Consider the following 17,805-nt stretch of genomic DNA (forward strand, 5'->3'; position numbering starts at 1 on the left):
CCGACGGTATGGGTCCTGTCCTGCTCAGCATCAGCCGGAGGGCTCTTCTCTCCAGTCAGCAGCGGAGCGCCTCCTACTGCATCACTGGCTATTGCACCTAGCTGGGCTCCCAGGCTGGAACTAGCGTTGGCCAGGCCCTGACTCTTGCTCCTGACAAACAGCATTTAGGAGCCACAGCCGGTGCTGGGGAGCAGCAGCCACCCTGCAACAAGGCAGCGCCTGCCCTCAGCAAAGCCAGAGAGGCCCACCTGGCAGATGAACTCACCGCATCGGGCGTTCACAACCCAGGATGGAGGGTCCACGTTACCCGACATGGGGAGGTAAAAACCAGAGCAGTGGACTGACTGGCAGAGGTGCACTGCCCCATCTTGGGGAAATCCAGTCACTTCTCCAGCTGCTGCTACAGCTGTAGGGGGCAACTGGACAATGCCCCACTCAGGGTCATTGCTCCTCGCTAGGGTCTCTACTGGGCGGTTACACTGCAGGATACAGCAATTACAGGGGCATGTGTCTCTTGGATCAGCCTGATTTGGATGGGACCCTGGTTTAAGGCATGTTCTAGGAGCCTGGGGAAGGAGGAGAGGAAGCCAGTCTGGCTCCAAGGCCAGGGCAACATGCCCCCAGAACAGCTGGCACTGGGAATGCCAGCTGGGGGGCAGAGGCAAAGACAGGACCAGGCAGGGCAGCGAATCAGCTGCCACACTCAGCAGGATCCTCAACAAGGCAGGAAAAAAAAACACACTTTTTTTAAACAATTTAAAAAAAAAATGGATTTTCGTAACAAAGTACTTTTTTCCCCTTTTTAAAATACTTGAATTTAATACAAAATATGTAAAGGCCTAAACGACTTATCATCCCTTAAAACACTGAAAAAAAATAAATATGCTGAATCCGTGAGCCTCTTGCAAAAACTTGGAAATCAAAGGCAGCTTGTCTACATAAAGAAAGGATGCAACTTGGAGGGGGAGCTTTATATATATGGCACAATAGGTCATCGATGCACGGGAGTAAGGGCTTGTTTTGTTGAATGAAAATCAATTTGCTATGCAGTTTGATGTGCTTAATGAAATTCCAGTTACCATCCTAATGCAGCTTGACACACAAAGTGAATTATCTAGTGAATAAGCAATATCTCATTCACCATTTTCTAACACACTAAAAACATGGTTAATAATTGGACAATATTAAGCTATATACCTGCTAAATCACATGTATATAGTGTCCCCCCCAGCTCACCAAAAGATGGACCAAATCTAGCGTCAAGGCTCCATTCAGCTGTAACTCAACCTGCTTTAAGGGCTATACAAACCAAAGCGAATGCACTTTTCTTTAGCAAGTAACCAAAGCACACAAAGAGAAGCTGATTCAAATTAATGGTTTACACTGAGGCTTGGTGATTTAAAGCAGGATTTAAACTGCTGATTTAAATTGATCCGCCCTGATTCTCAACCCACCATCCCACAGCCCAGCTGCCTGCCACAGGTCCCTGCTGCCCTCGAGGCCAGCCACAGGGCAGCACCAACCAGGACAAAAGATGCCAGGAGCCAGATACAGATAAATATGGAAACTCCATCTTTATTGAGTGTATATAAAGATCTCAGTATGTACATTTGTGTAGGTCGGAGGGTGGAGAGCACAGACTGGAGGTGGGGATTGGGGGATCTCAACCTGGCTGGGTCAAAACACTTGATTCCCCGTAGGTGCAAAGTCCGGGTTTTTCAGCCAGCAGCAGCCTCAGCACTGCTGAGATCCCCATCTCGGGTGGGGGGGAGGATGGGCTCCATGCAGATGGGACCCGGGCAGGGTCCCAGCCCAGGGGATCATGTCCTCCCAGCAGCAGCAGCCCAGCTGCTTCTCTCATATGAAGGCTGGCAGGGGAGAGTCCCACAACTGGAGCCCTCCCTAGGCTCGCCGATTTCCCACTAGCAGCTAATGGCTGTGCCCAGACCTGGGCTGGGGGATACACAAAAAGGGGGAGGGGGCTGATTTTTACATTCACAAGATCTGGTAACAATTAAGCAAAGAAAGAGCAGCATAAGCCCCAGTGGCACCTGGTCCACGGCCAGCCCCCTGGTCATCACAGACATGACCCTGTAGGCCCAGGGAGCTTTGGCATCACAGGGCTAGGGCAGCCCAGGCAGAGGTGGTAGCGGGGTGGGGGGTGAGGGACCCTTCCAGCGACTCAGCTCTCATTGGCTAGCAGCCACCTGGGCGCGGTTGGCACAGCCCTGGCCCCAGGTGTCCCAAGAGAGCCGTAGAGAGGAGAGGAGCGAAGGAACCTGCTCCAACGTTAACTCTGCCAACGAGCCCTCGCGTGCCCCCTGAATTCATTCTCTGTCCCCCTTTCAGAGCGTCCCCCTCGCTCCCTGCAGCCCCGCCAGCCTGGGCTGAGACACTAGGCTGCCCAAGCCCTGACTGCATTAGCCCCCGCTTCCCTTGGAGGGTACAGGCGGGTTCTGTTGCCATCCTTTGCCCCTGCATTGGCAGCAGGGCAGGCACCAGCACTTGGAGGGGGGGGGGGTGAGTGTAAGCTCTGGGGCAGATCCTGCAATCCCCAGCATCGGAAATAGGCCTCCCCGCCATGACCCCCACGTGCCACCCAACATGAAGACCACGTCCTCCAGCCCAGCGAGGGGAACCCCCGCCACAGGCTAGGGAGCTACCCCTCAAAGGAGGATGAGGGCAGGGGTAGGAGAGGGAGTCACGGGCAGACTCGGAACTGGGGGGCGGCCCTGACCCAGTTCACATGGACGGCCCACAGGGAACAGTGGGTGGAGCAGCGCGGGCTGGGCCGCCCTGAGCCTGGCTACAAGCCCAAGCTGGGGGGATGGGCCAACAGGGCACAGTCTAACTGACACCAGGCTCAGGGGAGCAAGAATTTCCAAGCTTGCCCGGGGGGGCTGTTTAATGGGGGAAGCCCCAGTTACCCTGAAGAAACCCACCCATCTGCCCTGCCCCTTACAGACCTCCTGGTGATCCCTAAGAGGGGAGATGGGCTTGGGTCTAGGGGTCTCCTGGGTCAGGAGCAGCTGAGATCACTCCACGCAGAGCCGGAGTGTGCTGACTGTGGCCCCCCACAAAGGGGCCCTGAGCTGCTGCCCCCTCAAGGCCCAGCCCGACGCTACATCAGGGCCCACAGCAGCCAGCGTTCGCTCCCCCTGATACCCCCAGCCCCTGAGCTCAGAGGGCAGAACGAGACACTGGTCAGGGACAAAACCCTGGCCTGCCCCCCGGCCTGTGCCCTGCCCCCTGGGAGCCTGGCTGATGGGTCAGGCTATCCTAGCCCCCCGCGGGATTGCATGACGCTGTAATAAGGCGACCAGCGTGGGCACGAGGGGCGGAGGGTTGGCCATCGCCGGCTGCAGAGAGGGGCAGAGGAGGAAGGCCAGGACGTCGGCTCTTTAGCAAGTGGGGCAAGGCTCGGGCACCGCAGGACAGCAGGGAGAGGCTTCGAGGCAGCCAAGACCCGCATCTGCATGGGGCCTGATTCCTCACCAACACCAGGGCAGGCAGAGCGGAGGCTGGCAGGAGGCCACAGCGCTGTAACACCGTCCGTGGTAAGGGGAGAGGCCCCAGCGGGCACAGATCTCGTGCATGCTCACGTGGGAGCCAGAGCCCAAGCCGGGTGCCCAGCTTCCGGGATCCCTACAACAGAGCAGCAGCCAGACAGGAAATTAAAGCAAAGAGGAATCTCACCAGCTCGGGGGAAGGGGCCAGCCCCACACTCGGGGGGGTGGGAATTGGGCCTCAGGCGGCACCTCTGTCTCCGCATGTCACACCACACTGAGACAGACAGGCTGGGCCCAAGGCTTGGCAAGTTGCTACAAACAGGAGATTGCCCCGTGCTCTGGCTGGCACTGTACAGAGCTGGGGGGGCAGCACTAGGCACATCCAGAGCTCTCTCCAGCCACCCAACCTCCCACTGCAGACTGCCGGGCGCCAGGGCCCAGCGGGGCACACATGGAACCAGCTGGGATAATACTTCGGCCACCAGCAACAAAGCACTGCCCCCTACAGGCAGAGGCTCAAAGCGCGAGGGATTGAAGTGATGGAGAACGTCCCCAGGGTGCCCCATGGGGAGGGCGCTGACCCCGAGAGCAGGGCAGCGGACGGGATATGCCCCCTGGCTCCTAGCCGCTGAGCGGGTGGAGGTCCACCTTGACTTTCTCCCCACTGCTCAGCATGCCAATGGTGGGGAAGAAGCCGCCGACCGGCACCACCGCGTCCTTCTTGCCGATGATCTTCCCGTTGCGTGTGAAGAACACCTGGGGGGACAGGACGGTGCCGCAGGTTGTTAACCCCTTCACTGCCACAACATGGCCCCTTCCCTCCCAGCCCAGGGCCCCATGCAGCTCCCCCCAGCCCCGGCCAAACTCAGTACAGCCACGACATCCAGCTCCACACTGCGAGATGCCCAGTCAAGGTCCACAGCAGCTCCTTGTTGGGAGTAACCCAATCTATAATGACCGCAAGTGCCCCCCCCTTTGCCCACAGAGACGCTTCCCAGCATGCACCACGGCTGGACGTGTACACTTTTTTGCCCAGGCCTCTGTTAAACCTAGATGCCACAAGCCCCCGGGCTCCCCCAGGCCTGCTGCTGTAGCCACCCCGTCCTATGGGCTCAGGAGCCGTAAAGCCCGGGGAGAACAAGCCAGGGGTGCAGGCCAGTCAGCCAGGAGGACTCCAGTACAGCCAATTCCAGCCCAGCAGCAGGCCGCAGAGCCAGGCGTTGGAGTGGGGTTAGTCCGCGGCTCTCCAGCACTGCTAAGAAAGCACCACCTGGAACAGGGGAGCATTGCTGGCATCAGCCACTAGGGGGCGCCTCAGGCCAGGGAAATCCAGCTCGTACCCAGGCCTGGGCCAAGGTCACAGTGGGGCAGGGGGAAGAACAGGCCGGTCGGCCCCTGGGTTAGGGGCTGCAGTTTCTTGGGGGCTGGGCACTGCCCAGTCAGCTCCAACAGATTCAAGCCCATTGCATGGGATGGCAGCACCATGAGCTGTGCCAATGTGTGTCACGCCAGTGGGGTCCCAGGACCCCAGACAGAGCCACCCCGTCACTCCCGGCAGGGCCTCCGGCTCCTACCAGCCTGGATGCAAAGCAGAAAAACCCCCATGGGGCAAAACTGCCCCATGATACATCCCCAGTGCCATGGAAGCACCCCTCGGCACCCCCTCCCGCCCGAATCACCCTGGAAAATTCTCCCTCCCCTGAGTCATCCCCCAGGCATGTCCCCCACCATGCCCCAGCCCGTGGTGCATTCCCCCTCCTGATCCACACTGGTCCCACGGCACATCCCCCAACCATGCCCCCGGCCTGTTCCCCCAGCCCCACCCCCTCCCCAAGCTGTCCCAGCCCCCCAGTACAGCCCCCAGCCAGGTGCCAGCAAAGCCCAGCTCTTACCACCACTTTCTTCCCTTCGTGCTCCTGCTCCATCTCCTCCCCGTCCTCTTCCTCCTCCTCCTCTTCCTCCTCCTCCACCTCCTGGCGCAGGTACATGACATTCCGCACGCCCCGCAGCTTGGACTTCAGGTCCATGGTGTCGCAGCTGTCGTCGCTGTCGCCTGGGGTGGTGGGGAAAGCCGGGTCACCCCGGGGCTGGGCTGTACCCCACGCAGGGAGCACCCGCTGGGGTCTCTGCAACAGGCTGGGCCCCTCGACTCATGTAGCAGCGGCTCGAGGATTAAACCCCACTAAGGACCCCTCACCCCCAATCCAGATTCATTCCCCTGACAGGCCCCCCCAGGAGCTGCTACCACACGTCCTCTGCTCAGCCCCGTCCAGCCACCGCAGTGAAGGCACTGCCTAGCACCCACCAGCTCTGCCTAGCACCCAGGGTTCCCCGCGACCGCCAGCCCCTGCCTTCACCAGGCCTGAGCCAGGGGGGTGAAGCAACTTGGCCAGGTCAGCAGCACAGCCAGAAACGCCATCCCGGCTTCCTGCCTCTAGCCCCTTAGACCATGCTGCCTTGCTCCACATCCCCCCTGTTTTTCCGAGTCTTGTTTCATCACCGGGGGCAAAGCTGGGGGACTGGCTGCAGCCCTCAGCACTACACTCATTGCTACAGGACTGGATCTCAGGTCACACACCTTCGCTGTCGAGGATGTAATCCCGCGGGAACATGATCCCGCAGCCCATAATGTCGCCCTTGTAGCACCGGGGCCCGAAGGGGTCGCCCACGCCGCTCCCGTGGAAGATCTTCCCATCGTCTGGAAGGAAGAGGCAGAGGAGAGGCCGTTAAGCATGGGGGGCCTGGCAGGGCGGCCCGGGAAGGGGAGTGATGCCCAGGGACGTGGCCACTCTTTGGGGAGATTTCCAGCCTGGCAGCACCACCGGTCTACACCAACCAACATGGTCTCTGCCCGCGAGGCAGGTGGGTCAGAACGCTACGTCCGCCAGTGGGAGATGGCGGGAGATACCCAGGCCACACAGCTCACAGCTGCACTGGTGCCATTGGACTCAGGCTAGGATAGGAGAGAGAGCACGGGCCAAGCCGGGGGGCATGGTGGACCCCGCTCAGAGTGCGGCTCTCTGCCCCCCTCTAGTGGCGGGGCCACGCAGAGATTTGTGAGCAGGCTTGCCGAGAGGAATCCTAGCTCATCCGGCTTTTGGGGGAAGAGGTTCCGGGTCAGCCCCCACTTAGAGGCTACTGGGGGAAGATGCTCCAGGTTAACAGCTGCTCTTAGAGGATGGGATACAGGAATAAGGGACAGGGGGCAGGCGATTGTCCAGGGAATCTGGGCCTTTTGCTGCATGGAGGAGAGGACAGGCCTAGAGGTGCAGGGTTCCTGCACCAGTTGCCAGCTATAAGTGATCCCAGTATAGGTGCATGGGGAGCTGCGCTTACCCGGCACTTTGCCTACCGAGGTGGTATGCTTGTACTCCCCCTCCCCAGCAGCTGAGGGGGGTGGGCTGCACGCACCCCTCTGCCCCCCCCCCCGGTCTCTACCAGCGTCTGCCCCTGTGCAGAGATTGTGAATTGCAGAGCGAGCGCCCATGTTACCGCAGGCTGGGGAGAGCAATCGCTCAGAGGGCACGGTGCCAGTGCTCCACGCCTCACCCTGCCCTATCTCAGCTCCCTTGCCAGCCCCAACCCGCCCACCTCCTTAGCCCCCACAGCTGGCTGTACTATCAGCTGCCCCCCAAGCCATGGACCAGACCCAGGGGGCTGGCCACACGCCCAGTGGCACCAGACCCCCCTCTTAGCTCTGAAAGACCCCTGTGCCCAGCCGGCCGTGGCCTGGACCCGGGAGTGCTGCAAGAAAGCTGATGCACCGGGGTGAGCTCCGGGCTGGGGCCACACACTGAATGGGCTCTCGTGTACCAGAGAGCAGACGGTGCCAGGGGCGAGAAGCCGAGCGTGGGAGCCCACGTGAAAGGAGCCAGGGGGGCCCCGGCCGTGCCTCCTGCACCGGGCAGCTGGTTCGTGGACCAAGGAGCCCCGAGGCACGTGGGCCAGGCAGAAGGCGGAGGCCTGGCGGGGGGCGGGTTGTTTCGGCAAACAAGGGAGATGCACCCAGCGAAGGGGCGGTAAATATTTCTCCCCGTTGCCAGGGAAACCCAAGCTGGAAATAATACTGTGTAAACATTCCTGTGTGTCGAGAGCGAGCGCGCCTTGTAGGGGATCCCCTGGCTCCTGCCACAGGCGGGGGCGGGCACCAGGGCGCATGTGGGATAACCAGAGGGAAACAGACCCCTGGAGGCTGGGGGGGGGGGGGGAGCAGGGCTTGCTGGTGGACGGTACTCGGGGCGGGGGCAAGGGAAGGCTTAACCCAGCCCAGTCTCATGCCACGTGGAAGGGAGCCCAGGAGAACCCCATCCCCTGCACCAAGTCGCTGGAGATTTTCCAACCTCCCCAACCGTCTCAGGGCACCAGCAGAGTGCACCGAGGGGGCCATGGCCCGCTGCTGCCCCCCTTGCCGAGGGAAGACCCCCCAGTAGATCTTGGCCCCGTACCCGCTGCAGCCAGTTCAGTAGCTGCCCAGCTCTCCCCTCCTGGCTCCTTCGACCTACCCACAGGGTCCCATGCACCCACTCCTCAGTACCCCCACTCCATTCCCCCCCCGTCTCCTCTGGCCTCTCGGAGCTAGGCTGGAATCCTTTCTTCCTTGCCCCCTCCCGTCCCCACCAGCATCACAGAGCTCCCACTCCGGGGGCGCCGCGCCCCCCATTGCTGAGCTGGGGCCAGAGCAACTTCAACTGGTGCGTTCTACACATGCCCGCACCCAGGTCTGGGCAAGGGAGGCCGTGAGCTCGACCCTCGCCCAGCACGATGGGGCCCCAATGGCGACTAGCCCTTGGGCACAGGCATCAGAACCATGCTGTGAGCATGGGGAGCGTCCCTCGGTCTAACCCTGGAGAGACAAAGGCCAGCGGCTGCACTGGACGGCCGGGGGGTGCAGGAGATGCAGGCACTCTCGGCCCTGGCTGGACTCTGCGTTCCACTCACTCCCAAAAGTCCTAGTGTGGAAGGAGACTGGCTCCTTGTTGGTTAGGTTTTTCTATTAGACCCAAGTGAGAGCAAGGCCCCATTGGGCTAGGCAGCTCCTCTCCCCCAAAGAGCTTTCAGGCGAAACAGAAAGAGTGGGAAGGGAAACTGAGGCACAGCCAGGAGAAGGGGCTTCTCCCGGTTCACCGAGCAGGTCGAGGCAGAGCCGGTACTAGAACCCAGGTCTGCCGCTTCCCAGCACCCTAGACTGTGCTGCAACTTCAGTCAGCTATTCGAGTCCAGGCACCCAGCCATCAGGCTCGCCAAACCCAACTCAGACTGCGCTGGGGCTGCCGGCCAGGCAGCTGAGCTCCAGCTACGAGACAAGATCCAAAATGGGGGTGGGGGAGGCCGGGCTGGAGCCATGAGCGACTGGCTGGGGCTGCCGGGGAAAGGACAACGTGGCCAAAGGGAGCTGGGAAACCTGGATGCAAGTGGGTCACAGCAGCTGCCTCTGCCCCTCATTCACCCGTCTGCACCCCATGCTCGACTGTTTGAGAGCTGGCCTGGCACTGGGGCATCTTGGCACCTCCCCAGGCACTCCGCTGCAATGCTCACCATGGGTAGCAACGTTCAGCTGCCCTCGGCTAGCCAGCCCAACCCGGGGGAGAGAAAGACGATAGGCCAGGAAGGAGCAAGGCCTCTGCAAAGACCCACCAGCCCAAGAGAGCGAGCCGGGCACTGCAGGCTGAAGATCTCTGCTTGTGACCGAGCCACAGGGCGGCTGGCCTCCATCGAGGCCTCCCGCACTCCTCATGGATGCCTTCAGCTCACGCCAGCCACAGCCCTGGCAGAGATGGGGAGGGGAGTGTCCGAGATAGCTCTGTGCCATAAGGAAGGTGATGAGAGCCGGAGCCGGACACTCATAGGCAGCAAAACAAGAGAGAGTGCCCTCGATTCGCCAGCCAGCCACAAACCAGGGAGGTGGCGGGAGCCAGGGATGGAGGGAGAGGGTCACACAATGAACAGGAGCCCATGAGGGAGTTTAGGGCTGGGTCACTGCCCCTCGCTTCTTCAGACTCTCCCCCCCAACCCACGTGGGACCTCCTCCACTCGCCCGCAGCACGAGCGGTTAAGAGATGCTCTTGCCCGTCTGCATTGCTACCTCCTAGCCTGGGCTCTGCTGCCCGGAAATTCCCCCGGGGCAGGACTGATTGAGTGGCTTTGTTGTGGTTCCATGGAGCGCCCGTGTCTGCCAGAGGTTATGGCAGCTCAGAGCAGCAGCTGGCACAGCAAAGGCTGGGTAACACGAAGGGAAAAAAGGTGGGGGAAGAATTTTTCCAGGAAGAGGAGGAGGAGGAAGGTGAAGTCGCCAGCGAAGGGAAGTGGGAGGCAGCAGATCGAATACTTGGATGGGAATTTGAATGTTCCCCTGGCGCCGAGCACTGGAAAGAAACCACCAGGAACCAAAAGCGTTTACAGCTTTTCCTTCAGAGAGACAAGTCAGACAGAGAAAATAAAATCCTTAAATCAGGCAGAAAGGGAGCGCGGCCCAGAAGGTCGGACTGCCCACGGACGGAAGGGAGGGAATGCGGAACGGGGGTGGGGACAGCTCCCAACAACTTCAATCCTGAGGGAAGGGCCCCAAGGCTCCCAGCCCTGCTGTCTTGGAGCCAGAGGACCCGGTAGGATTACGGTGACCAGGCCTCGATCATCCACTAAGGGCTGAGACTGCATCAACAGTGCCTCTGCTGCTAAGAGCCAAGACTGAAGGGTTGACCTAGGCCAGGGAAAGGAAGAGGTCAGGCTACCACCAAGGCACCTGCAGACAAACCCCCATCACCACTAGATGGTGGCAATGGGGCTCCTGAACCGGGGCTTGGGAGCCCATAACTGGTTGACTCAAGCAGAGATGTTGAAAACACCCAGGCACAGTTGGTTGTAAAAATCCTGCCCTCAGCAGCTTGTGGTCTTGCATGTAGAGCCCTAGATGGGACTCTCAAGAGACCTGGGCTCTATTCCCAGCTCTGCCGCTGGATGACCTTGGGAAAATCCACTTCCCCGCCCCATGCCTCAGTTTCCCCATCTGTCATACAAGGCTACTGCCCTCCTCTGTAAAACGCTTGGAGCTCTGCTGCTGGACTAGCAGCATCACCTAAATCTTTTCAACACCCTTCCCGAAAGCATGGCTGAGCCTGGGCAACAGCAGATGCAGGTGGCGCTCCAAAGCCATCCCCCGAGCCAAGCAGCCACCTGGCTCCAAGCACTGTGGCTCTGATCTGCCAAGTGGCTCCTTGGAGATCTGCTTGTGTGGTTACACACACTTGGCCTGATGCCCGGCCAGTGTCACACGACTGACTTCGGAGCAGCTATGCTGCTTTACATCCAGGGATCAGGCCCAGGGGCCCCTAGAGAGAGGTTCAGCACGGACAATTACAGCCCTGTGGGTTGGGTAACAAAGGCCAGTATGATCAGAGCAGGAGCTGGTCTTTGCAGCGAGCACCTCCAAAAGCTCTAGGCAGCCACAGAGGCAGCAGGTCACAGGAACAAGCCCCCAGGACCGACCCTGCACTCAGCAGCTGTTCAGCTCCCAGCTGGTGGAGCGTGCTGGCCGGGAGCAGCCACAGTGGGACAGCTGGCTCAGCATGCTCGTAGCTAATTTTCAGCTGATGGGGATCAGCCGAAAGCCAGCATTACAGTCCAAGGCAGGGGAGAGAACCCCACTCTTCAGCTAGCCAGACTGCCAGCTCCTTCTGGCCCAGTGGAGCAGACACGGCGCCAAGAGGGAAACCCCGGATCTCGCTGTACTCGTCAATTTTAAGGTCAGAAGGGACCACGGTGATCATTTATTCTGACCTCCTGCACATCGCAGGCCACAGAACCTCATCTGACCCTCTAAGGAAAGGCAGCTGGAGGCTCCAGGGAGTCCGACCTCCAGATCCCTGGCCGACTGCTCTGCCTAAGAGCCTGGTGCTGAGCACCCGCTAGTCCCCTGGGCTTTCACAGCGAGCAACACAAGAGCCAGCCTCGGCTCATGCTTATCATGAGCCCTGGGAGGGGGAACGTGTCCACACTCGGGCCTGCAGCCCTCAGTGCTTGAGCCCAGCTTCCATACACGGGCTGGGTGAGAACTGCTCTTCGTGAGCAGAGTCAGTAGTGGGGATGTTACTATAACCCACCCTTACACCGGGTGACTGTCCCCACTGACTGGATCACACACAAGAAGAGGAGACTCTACGGTCTGTTAGCTCAGGCAGGAGAGGCTCACGATTTGAGACCAAGAGTTCCAGATTCAACCCCTGCTATAGACAACCCACTGAGGGCTGCTGCATGTTTGGGTACTTTGTAAATTAATAATGGCTCGCTGTTCTTCCTGGGGTGCAGATTAATGTGGGCTAAATTCAAAGCAGGCAGAAACCAGCATCAAAGACCCAGAGGAGAGTCTGACAGTAGAAAGGGGACAGGCCAGCTTCAACGTAAGAAGATTGGAAGGCAACAGCCAGATGAACTGAGGCCCTAGTGGAAATAACTCATCCCCCATCCCTGCTGGAGTGCAGTGGGTCTGACTGGATCCAGCCCACAGCATGAGAGGACTCAGAGCTAAGAGAACCACCATCATCCAAAGCAAGCCGGAGATGGGCAGATATGGCAGCAGTAACCAGCGGGGTGTAAGCAAGTGGAGCTACCTGTGACCTGAGCATTAACCAGCTTTCCCGGCTGATAAACTTGGGACCAAACACCGGGCCTCGCTGGAAATCAATCCAGGCCAAGACGCTGAGATACCGAGTTCCTGTTTGAAATTAAAAAGCATCAGGCCTCCACGCCTCTCAGATAGCTTGGAAACATGCAGCCTTGAGCTTCTGAGACAACAGAAGCCCAGCTGCTCTGGTGGGCTGCCAATCCCTGGACTTTTCCACTCATGATCCAGACCCCACAGCTGAGAGGCTGCCCCCAGAGCAGAACGAAAGCCAGACCCTTTGACATGAAAGACATTTTCAAAAGCTCCTGCAAATGTTCAGCGCACAAGCCCCAGGCGCATTTATACACCTAACTCTCTTAGCTGCTTTTTGAAAACTCCCCCACTAACAGCTTGGTGTCCAGTGTTGGAAGAGTGACACTTCCCCTGTCCCCCAAATTGTGTGCACTGCATGACTGCCAGTGGCTGCCCGTGGGTGATGCTTCTGCATTCGGGGAGTGCATGGTTAAACTGGGAAGGGACAGCTTCCTTTGGGGTCTGGCCAGAGACTTAGATTCATCCCCATTTCAGTCCTGCCTCGCTCACCTGCATGGTAGGCCACAGATCCTCTGCTCCAGCCGGGATGGCGGTTTTTCGGGTAGTCCTAGGGCAGAGAAAGGAGGGAGGGTGGGTCTCATGACTTCTCCGATTATCACCTAGAGTCCCAGCGGTGGGAATTGCTAAAATTTTTCCCTATAAAATGGGAGTTTGCCTTTGGCCTTGGGCTGAGATGGAAAATCCAGCTGTAAAAGCACAGCAGACACATCCCCCACCCCCGCAGCCACATCCCTGGCGCCACGGCATGCCCCCTCTCGCCATCCCCGATCGAGGCTGTGACTCGCTTGGCTTCAGGAAGGGGAGGGGAACCAGCCCCTGTGCAATCAGAGCACTTGGCCCATGAGAGAGTTAATTGGGAGGCCGTGGCATGGCCTGCCTCGGGTCCATGACTCACCGGCAGGTAAATCCCTTGGGATTAGACGGCTGCAGCTCAACGAATGAGGATGCACTGCACCGAGACCAATCCCAAACCACTGGGGATGAGGGAAGCCTGCCCGAAGGCTGCCAAGGCTAACAGCAGGCCAACCAGCACCGGCAAGGGTGACTCGGAGCTACCTGCTTCCCAGAGCTTTCTGGCGCCTGTTTGAAAGATGCTCCTGGGACCTACGCAGCAACTTGCTCCACCGTGGCCCAGCCCAGTACAGAGCATGCGCTGGCTAGCGACGCAGCGGGAACGCTACGGGGCTGGGGACCCAGGACAGGGATGGGCCCGTTGCATCCCTCAGAGGGGCTGTGGTGATGCCAGTCCCAGCAATATCAGCTGGACATCAGACAGGAAGAATGGTCCACTGGTTAGGACGCAAACCTGGAACTTAGTCAAGTGGCTGCTCCTTGGACAAGTCACCCAGGCATGTCTACACTACACACTGAACCTGGGCTCTGAAGCCCCCTTTCTGTCCACACACAAATCAGTCTGATTCAGGGAGCTAAGCCCTCAGAGCCAGAGTTCCACTGAGACTTGGCTCCAAGCCCTGTCTTTTAGCAGCGTGGGTGCTTGCCAAGCTGCAGCCCTGAGTCAGAAGGTCCGTGCAGCGCAGCGCAGCGCAGATGCATTAGCATGGCTAAGACCCGGGTCCAGCAGCTGCAAACCCAGGTTCACAACGCAGTGCTGACACTCAAGAAATCCCAACTCCACAAGCCCTGGTCCCACAGATCAAAGTTTAGGGAACAGTTTAAACGGACTCAGTCTCTCTGTGCTTGTTCCCCATCTGTACAATGGGGCTAGGGTTAGGGGCGCGTGGGGTTAAATACATGGAAGGTCGTGACGTGACGATATTATGGTGACAGGGACCAAACCAGTACAAGGGGTAGATGGAATTTAGGGTTTCCAGCTGACAATGCTGTGACCCAGCATGGCTTGTCACACTCAACCTGGCCTGCCCCCAAGAGACCGCTGGACACAAGCGCCCATTTCCACCTGTTTGCCGCATTCCAGCTCCAGCAAAAGCGGGCAAGGAACAGCAGGATTAGACGGGGTCGCTTCTGGCTCCTTCCCAGCCCAGGGGCACTTCCTTCCTGGCCATTTACCCAGGCACGTTGTTGCCCTGTTAATGATTTTGAGTCCTCTCTTCTGAGTGGAGGGGCAGCTTCTTTTGAGGTCTGGCCATGGACAGGTTCCCCTCTTCGTTCCCAAACGCAACCCGCCAACCAACTCATGTGAAAACTACAAACAGTGTGGTCTTTCCTCAGCGCTTACCTCTCATCAACTCATCTTAATCTCCAATCATCATCCCTAGCTCTTATCCCAAAGCGCTTTCCAAAGAGGTATCATTGCCCCCACATTACAGATGGAGAAACTGAGGCATGGAGGGGGGCGGGGGAAGTACTTTGCAGGCCAGTGGCAGACCCGGGAACAGAAAACACCTTCTCTCTTAGGGAAGAAGGTGCCTAAGAGGGTCTGTGCTGGTCTCATTCGTTAGGCCAGACCTGCTCTTAGACGTTTGAGCGGCAGAGTTACTGCCATCAAGGTAGGTTTTTGCCAACGCGGTTATGCTGGCAAAAGCCTAGTGTAGAGAGTTATCCCAGTATAAAAACTGCTTATGCAGGTATCGCTTATTTCGCTTCTCCGAACCGGAATAAGTTAGGGGGCAAAGCCGACACAGTTAACACAGCAAAACCTAAGTGCGGACCCAGCTTTACATGGTCTCCACGGAGAATGTCATCAGAGGTGCCCGTTGCAATGCAGACACTCCCTCACTAGGAACTGAACCGAGAGCCCACCCCTCATTTCACATAGTGCCCGCAGAGCAGTTTCCAATCACTCACTGTCCCAGATTAGGGCTGTCCTGGCAGCCTCACTCGTAGGTTGTCATCAGACAAGGCACAAGAGGTAACAAGCAGACCCCTGTAAACAGTAGCTGACCTGGCAAGAGAAGGGGACCTGGCAACATGGGTCCCACTAACCCCAGGGCCAGCTCTCACACAGAGACTGGACCTGGCAAGCCTGATGTGCCATGAGAAACGCTAGCAGCAGCAGGGGCAGGGAATGCGCTGCATCACCCAGGAGACGAACATGAGTGCGTGAATCCAGACCACATGTCAGGACAAACACAGAAACAGATTGCTGCGTTTGACAGGAAAGGGACAGGGGGTGGTTTGCATTCTCGAGGGGGAGGCAGCGCAGCATACAGGGTGGTTCCTACGCCACAATCAGGTGAGACCTCGCAAAGAGAAATGGGCCTGGTTAGATCAGTCACCTGCTGGGGGGCAGGGGGAGTGCCTGGGAAGGGGCTTTTAATAAATAGGCACAATAATAAAACATGCAGTTTATGTAATGATCAGGGCACCTCGTGGAAGCTGAACAGGGTCAGGCTGGGTCATCCCACGGATGGGAGATCTCCTCAGAACAACCTGGTCTCCGAAGCCCCACCTCAAACCACTCTTGCTATCAGCAGGCTCACGGACAGACACACAAATCGGACAGATGCGCGGGACCCATCCAGAGGGCACTTTCCCTGCAGTGGCTTTACCTTCCGGGCCAGGCCTAGTGCGATATAGCACTTCTCCCCAGGGTCTACGATCTCCACCTCAAAGTAGTGGCTCCTGGTGCTCAAGGGGTGCCTTGCCTGGGCCAGCCCAACATCGATGATGCTCTTCCCCTTGCCCACGTACTCCAGGAGCTGCAGAGAACAGGAGATCGGAGTCAGCCTCTGAGAGCAGACGTGGCACTGGAGACCCACAAGGCAGGGATTCCTATGGCGGCAGTTCTCACCTTTCCCATGCCAACACATTCCCAGTTCCTCACCCAGGATCCAACTCCCAGATAACCAGGACACCCTCCCCTCTCTTAGCAATTCAGGAAGGACGGGGTGAGTCCACCCCCCCAGGCACCTGTTCACAATTCATAGGTAGGAAACCCCTGACCTACAGAATGATCAATTGTTTGCCCTGGAAAGGTCCCCTGCATGGCCACAGAGCAGGCCCTGCTGCTGTCTGCACTGCACAAGTGACCCGGGGGAACCTGGGCTGCAGGTTCCATCTGTCCCCAGCCTGGGAGTGTTTCGTAGCCCGGCAGGGAGCGAAGGAGAATGCCACTCAGCTCTCCGGCCCAGTTTAAATGGGTGACGCTTCAAGGTGAACTGAATGGCTTATGGAACAGCCTGTATGGAAGGAGACCAGCTGGGTCTCTGCAGCCCTATGGGTGGGGTCACTCAGTCTGGCTTTGTTATATAGTGATCTAGCTCCGCCCAGTGGGAGGGATTTATGCCCCCAACACTGGGGAGGGGGAGCTCAGACAGATTTCAGAACTGAAGCTTGGTAAGTTTCAACAGAAGAGGGAAGGAAGTGACAGAAGCCAGCCAACCTGCTCGCCTGGCCCAGGGTCACATAAAAGAGCATGTCAGGCCTTGTCCCCCTTGGGATACAGAGAAGCATCTTCTAGGAAGCAGAAAGAGTCCACTCAGTCCTTTCAAACAAGCCAGGGACAACCCTGCAACGACAGCTGTTCTAGGCTACCTCCTACCTCCCACCAAATCACCCAGAACACCCCATAGCCAACTCCTCAAGAGAGCCAGCCATCCCCGAAAAGCCCTGGGGTTGGGGAGGAAAGGGGAGTCATTAGAAGAAACAGCTTCTGTTGGAGAGAAAAACCTAGATCGTGTCCCAGTAGTACAGACTGAGTTAAACTGATCTCGCTTGGGATCTGGCTAACTTTGGGAAGGTGGGGAGGAGAGAGAAGAAAGCTGCATTTTCTGTCCCAGTTGCTCTAGGGATCCAGAGGGAATTGCAAAATCTGGGTTTTTTAGGAGGAGAAGGGGATGTTTACAAGGCCGGGAGCTTTGCAGATTCATGAGGCAAGCCCTATGTCACGAGGTTTTCTTTGGACAGCGCCCGACATTCCAATTGTTGCTTCACAGACATCAGCTTTTGTTTCCTGCCTCCAGCAAGCCGGGCCCTTGTCCCACCTAACGCAGCTGCGTGGAAAAATATCCCTTCAGGGATCATAAACTAGACAACCTCACACCCTCCTTTGCTCCCCAGGGCTGCCTGGGCTCATCTCTTAGGAAAAGAAAGTCTTATTTACACTCACAAGATCAGAGTGGCAAGAGCCGACACACGACGTCAAAGGCCTGGCGATCAAGAAAACTACACACAAACTGCCCGACAGCTGGAGCTGACATTAGTTTGTACCAGTCCCAAAGCATCTTGTCCATTTTAGCTCCCCCACCCCGCATCTCAGAGCCCGACTGCATGTTGAACCAATATTTGCTGGCTCCTGCCAAGCCATGGAAAGGGTCAGTGGTTTACATTTTTCCACTCAGTCGCTGCATTGCCACGGGATTCTGAGAACTGCTCATCCATTTAAGCACCAAAATAAAATCAGCACGAGGCTCTGGAAGACGAAGTCAGCTCGGGTCACTCCTTGACAAGGAACAACACTGGAAAGAGACTGTAAACGTTCCCCTGCTGGAAGAAAGCAAGCTTAGAAGAGAAGAATACTTACGTAGGATCACATAAAAGAGCACGTCAGCTCCGTTGATTAGAACAGCAGATAACGTACATGGCTGCACATTATGCATGCATGTGGCATCCAGACAGGGGTCAATGACAGCACCAGACCAGGAGCTGGTCCTACAGGCTGATGGG

General features: G+C 58.1%; 1 protein-coding gene across 3 annotated transcripts in view; it reads right to left on the bottom strand.

Annotated features, from left to right (window-relative positions):
* Nucleotides 1–1,549: 1,549 nt before the first annotated feature.
* The window catches only part of SPRYD3 (SPRY domain containing 3), a 38,141-nt gene continuing 21,885 nt past the window's right edge, over nt 1,550–17,805 (bottom strand). For 2 of the 3 annotated variants that reach the window (XM_043506666.1, XM_038378901.2), the window contains exons 7-11: nt 15,690–15,839; nt 12,709–12,766; nt 6,088–6,207; nt 5,402–5,562; nt 1,550–4,265 (exon numbers count right to left, since the gene is read on the bottom strand). In XM_043506666.1, coding sequence (XP_043362601.1) covers nt 4,131–4,265; nt 5,402–5,562; nt 6,088–6,207; nt 12,709–12,766; nt 15,690–15,839 — 624 coding nt within the window. In that variant the 3' untranslated portion in view covers nt 1,550–4,130. The remainder of the gene's footprint in view (nt 4,266–5,401; nt 5,563–6,087; nt 6,208–12,708; nt 12,767–15,689; nt 15,840–17,805) is intronic. The other variant, XM_038378905.2, reaches the window with a different exon arrangement.

Source organism: Dermochelys coriacea, chromosome 20 (assembly GCF_009764565.3).
Source record: "Dermochelys coriacea isolate rDerCor1 chromosome 20, rDerCor1.pri.v4, whole genome shotgun sequence".
Classification (NCBI taxonomy): Eukaryota; Metazoa; Chordata; order Testudines; family Dermochelyidae; genus Dermochelys; species Dermochelys coriacea.